This window comes from Diabrotica virgifera, chromosome 1, assembly GCF_917563875.1.
Source record: "Diabrotica virgifera virgifera chromosome 1, PGI_DIABVI_V3a".
Lineage (NCBI taxonomy): Eukaryota > Metazoa > Arthropoda > Insecta > Coleoptera > Chrysomelidae > Diabrotica > Diabrotica virgifera.
In genome coordinates this window covers 282,028,188-282,033,704 of record NC_065443.1, presented here as the reverse complement: position 1 = coordinate 282,033,704, position 5,517 = coordinate 282,028,188, and the positions used below count along the sequence as shown (strand labels likewise).

The following is a 5,517-nucleotide window of genomic DNA, read 5'->3' as shown; positions in this document are numbered from 1 at the left end:
AAGTTACGTGAAATTTTATTAGGTGGCTGTGAAAATATTAAATAAAAAATAATTTTTGAAAAAAAAATACGTAATAATCTAGACTGATCGTAAATTTATTAGTATTGGATGAGATATCAAAATACCTACGTGGTTAAGTTTGTTGGTGCGTAAAATATTAATAAAAACATACAATATTCTACCTAGTGGGCTATGACACTAGATTTGCATAAATTCAGAAAACGAAAATGGTCAAACCGAGACAATATATTATACGGTGGAGCAGTACGTTGAAAATCCGAGTTATGAAGAAGTAGTTCAAATAATCAAGAAACTAAAAAACAATAAAGCGCCAGGAACAGACGCAATTTCAGCACAATTACTAAAACATGGAGGATCTGAACTCTGGGAGACAATTCATTGCCTTTAATATCATTAATATGGACCAGGGAGCAAATGCCCGAGGAATGGACAATTGGCCCAATACAGCCAATATATAAAAAAGGGAGACAAGAGAGAATGCCAGAATTGTAGGCAAATTATATTGCTAAATGTAATACACCAAATTCTTTCTGGTATAATCTACATTCGATTGATGGAATACTCCAAGAATATAATTGTTGATTATTAAAATGGATTCAGACCAAATAGAGCCACTACAGATAATATATTCATACTAAGAACTATACAAGAAAAAGCCTATGAATACGACATAGAACTATATAATATGTATATTTATAGACTTTAACAAGCTTTTGATAGTGTGAAAAGAGATAAAATGCTGGAAGACCTTCGTAATCTACGTAAATATAATAATTCTAATAAATATAGCAGCCTCATAAAAATGATGTTGCAGGGTTCAAACGCCGCAGTCAGAGTAGATGGAGATCTGATCCCCCCTGTTTGACATCAACATGGGAGTGAGACATGGAGGCGCTCTATTAACCATGCTATTCAACATAGTTCTTAAATCGGTCATTAGAAAAACTAATATAACTGTCCATATAAACACCTACTAACTGGCCATATAAAGTCAGCACCAATTACTGAATATAAAGACGATGTAGCTATTCATTAGTGGGAACAAGCCATAACTAATGGAAGCGTACAAAGAAATTGATCCTGAAGCACGAAAAAGGGGGGTTAAAATAAACGAAGCTTAAACGAAGTACACGATCGTCAAAAGAACACCTGACAATGAAAATTATGTCACAATAGACAACTATACTATTGAACGTGTGGATGCCTACACATATCTGGGCACAGAAATCAATCAGAAGAATTCCATAAGTAGCGAAATTAATGCACGTGTTTCCAGCGAGAACATTACATATCATGCTAATAAAAGATTGATGACATCGAAATTATTAGATAAAAGAACCAAAATGACCATCTACAGAACGTTAATATCAGACTCGTAGCAACCAATGGTTGTGAAACCTAGGTAATGACGAAAAGGGATGAAGCCCAACTCAGGACATTGCCACAAAAAAAAAAATAGTCCAGACTCCAGCCCCATACTAATTTGACACGTTTTAACCTTCGGATGACCAAGCAGGGGAAATTGTGACCCCAGCGTATGTTTTTCTTTAATACGTTCAAAAGTATTTTCAATTTTTAACTCATTATTTTTTTATTTGACTTTAATATCATTCTAGATATCCTCATATTTTGAAATAAAAAAAATTCCCTATATTTTACGAATAAAAAATATATTCTGAAGTTGATGTTTAGTAAAATACCGTCTATTATGTGTAATTCCAAGTAGTTTTACGCTAATGACGTCAACTTTGCAAAGTAACAAGACACTTACTCAACATACACACTACACATGACACTAATACTCATGTTGTGACTGGCTGAATGACATAAAGTCCATGCCATAAAAAAAAATTAAAAAAAAACTTCATTTTTTTGTTATTTTGTCATTTTTGACATTTTTGACCTGGGTCATTTTTCCCCCTCTTAGTCATCCGTGTAACAAAAAAAGGTTGGTCATCGGAAGGTTAAAATAGAGATAATTTTTTGAACAGATGCTGTGAAGTATTTTCTATATATTAAACAAACTAATTAAAGATAACAATATTGCGTGGGTAATGTTAAAGCATATTCAAGTATATTCAACTATTTTGTATAATTAAAATCAAAACTTTTTAAATACACATAAAACAAACTAGATTAAAGATAACATAACTACGTGGGTAATCCTAAATCATATATATGTAGCTCGGATAAACAGTCTATTTTATTGTAACAATAATATACTACAACCAAAAAGTATGAATATTAATACTATTAAAACATTACTAAAAATTTTGCCTGAACAGCTTTATGTTCAAGAAAAAAAAACTAATGAATTTGACAAAGTCTGTGGACTTAAACATTTTGTGCAGCCTCTTAGAACAAAAAGGCCATCGTATTGACATGACGTTAGTGGAAGATTTCGTAAAAATAAAAACCATTGAAGACAACAAACGGGAAAATGACAGAGTGAGGCAAGTAATTTTCAAATTTTTAAAAGTTATATTTCAAAAAACAAATCAAGACGAGAGGTTCCATCACTTCCATGAACTTGTACAAATCATCTACCATAATATCAGTCAAAAATTGTTAGAACTAAAACAAGTTCAGTCGCTGTTAACTAAAGAAGAATATAAAAAGATCGTAAGGTACTCCATTCCTTTCGTAAAATTAGAAATAATATTAGAAATGTTCGCTACAAAGGATAGAAATCTAAGTTACTCCAAAGATGTGACAATTTTGGTTGAAGAGTTGGTGGAGTATTTGAAACAACCCTTTCTTTTACGGGAAGAAGTCTATGAAATAGCCAAAAACACATTACCTGATACTGATAAGAATTCCAAAGTTACAGGATACCGTTTAGAATCAGTGGTGGACTGTGGTGGTTATTTAAGTGAATATGCTAAACTAGAAATCTCGATTGATAAAGAATGTGTCTATAGGTATTTTATTAAATCCCTACCGAAGAAACCAAATGATCTACATGAAGTTCTCACAAAGCCTTCATTCAACAAAGAGCTTTTATTTTACAAAGAGTTCATTCCAACGTTAAAACAACTGGGTGCAGTTCATTTGGACTTCCTGCCTGAATGTTATATGGTGGGTAAAGACTTTATGGTATTAAAAGACCTTGCATTTGAAGGGTACTCTTCTAGTTTCAAATGTTGCTGTGAGTATGATCACTTATTATTAGCTATTAGACAGCTGGCTAAAATGCATTCCTTGTCCATAATTTTTGAAGAAAAAATGAGCAAAATACTAGGAGCAAAGGTGAAAATAGACCAATGCTTTCCAGGTGTGGTTGTTGAGAGTCAGTTTCTTCCACAGGAGTTGACGGAAGCGCATATTCAGCATGCTGCAAATGTTTTGAAGAGATATCCACATTTAGTGAATACGAGTACTTCCATGGAAGAACTTACAAACAAAGCTGTCAAAAAGCTCAGTGAAAGCTACGAGGTTGTAAAAAAATCTGGAAAATACAGGAACGTTCTAACACATGGTGACTTATGGACAACTAACCTGTTTTACAAAACTGACTCAAATAAGCAGCTAGAACACTGTGTTCTTCTAGATTACCAGTTGATGAGGTATGCTCCACAAGCTTTAGATTTACTAATGCTGTTACATGTGAATACCGCGAAAGAGGTTAGGCAACAACGCATGCAAGATCTTCTTCATGTCTATTATTCCGAACTTAGGTCTATTTTACACAATTTTGATATCGATCTAGAAAAAATATCGCCTTTTAATGACCTGGTGCAAAGTGTTCAGGAATTAAAACTGTTTGGAGTGTTTGCAGGCACCTTCTTAAACAATTTTGTAAGTTTACCTAAAGAACAATTCCACGAAATTTTAAAGGATCCCAAGATTGATTTCTGGTGTAACCATATACAGAGAGAAGATGCGATTCAATCTCTTTGGGATGATGTAGATCCAGAGTGGAAGAAAAAAATTGAAGAAAATGCTGAAGATCTGGTTGAACTATGTGAGAATATGCAACATATTATCCTTTAATAGATATTTATTTTGAGATCTAAATTTAATTTACTTATTACTGTTGCAACACTTGAAAACTCTTGTTAAGTCCTTTTGCGAAGATATCCATTTAAGATAAACAGGTGAAAGAAATGTCCACGGCCACCATCAATTTTAAACCTTACAGGTTACATTTCTTCTCTTTTTAATCGAGAGACCTGTGTAGGTCTAGAGTCTAGAAGCTCGACCATTTTTCATTGTTATTAGAATTTTCTTTACTTCAGTTGGTGTTATTGATTATTCTTCTATAAAAGATGTATCTGACTGGAAAGACTGATCAGTATCTTTAGTAAAAATTGTAGACGATCTTCATTCAATAGATTTTAATAATCATCTGTCAGATCTTTTAGCGGTATTAGGCTGATATGAACTTTTTCCTTTCCTTGTGTTCTTAGAGATTTTATTGTTCTCCATGCTTCGCTTGCTCTGCTAAAACCAATGCTTTCGTATGTTTGTTTAGATTTATTGTACTATGTTTCACTTTTAGCCTTCAGGATTGTTTTTGGCATCTTTACAGTATTTTAACAGTTACCAACTATAGGCTATGTGCCCGTTTTTTCTCTCCTTCCTTTGCTATAATATCATCACTCCACCATCCTTTTGCATTCCTTCGATCTAGTATTTCTTCTTCCAATGATTCCGTAGCCGCTTCAGTCATACATTCTATTATATTCCAATGCGTAGACCAACACGCTATTTTATTAATCTTTAAGTTTAATCTCAATCTGTAGAGAAATGCTGTCGACTCATCAGTTAAACTTAAACTATTTATATTTAATTGTACATTTTCTCATAAAGGGCCTAGCCGGGTAAGATGATGAAAAATGCCCCCAACTCGATTCGAATTCTATATAGGTCACCGTTTAGCACTTATAGAGAAACTAACTTTCTGAAATGTTTAGCCCCCTATGTGGTCACGTGACCCACCTAGAGCCGAATTAGGCTTTTTATGTTTTTATTTTTTATCTCAGCCGCATCGAGAGCAAGCGAAAAACCTTAAATAAAAAAGTTGTAAGTGTAAAAAAGTTCTATACGAAGAATTTTTTTTGATTTTTGGCGGGAAATTTAAATTTTAGGACGATTTTAAAATTTTAAATGAGTATAAAAAAATAACTAAGACATTCGTTTTCACGAAAAAAATGTATAACGTGTATTTTTGCATAATGTTTCACCCTGAATTTTTTCAGATTTTTAAAATTGGTGAAACGTACTTTTAAAAATAAAAATCCGCATTTTTTTTGTTTTTTTTTCCGCATTTTGATACAATTTTATACATGGTGTTTAAAAAAGGTAACACCGTCACTAGGATAGATAAAAAACTGAAAAACAATTGGGGTTTGTCTAATAAAAAATTTTTGTAATGCCATCCATTTTCAAGATACAGGGCGTTGAAAAAAAACAAAATTTTACACATTTTTTACGATTTTGCCGAAACTACTTTCAACATTGTAATAAAATTTAGCAGGTTTTAAGAGGGAGTTA

The 5,517-nt window shown here is 32.6% G+C and overlaps 1 protein-coding gene across 1 annotated transcript; it reads left to right on the top strand.

The window, feature by feature from the left end:
* Nucleotides 1–1,634: 1,634 nt before the first annotated feature.
* LOC114327343 (uncharacterized) lies at nucleotides 1,635–4,030 on the top strand. The gene has a single exon (XM_028275931.2). The coding sequence runs from the start codon at nucleotides 2,311–2,313 to the stop codon at nucleotides 4,012–4,014; it is 1,704 nt and encodes a 567-aa protein (XP_028131732.2). The 5' UTR covers nucleotides 1,635–2,310; the 3' UTR covers nucleotides 4,015–4,030.
* The last annotated feature ends 1,487 nt before the right edge of the window (nucleotides 4,031–5,517 follow it).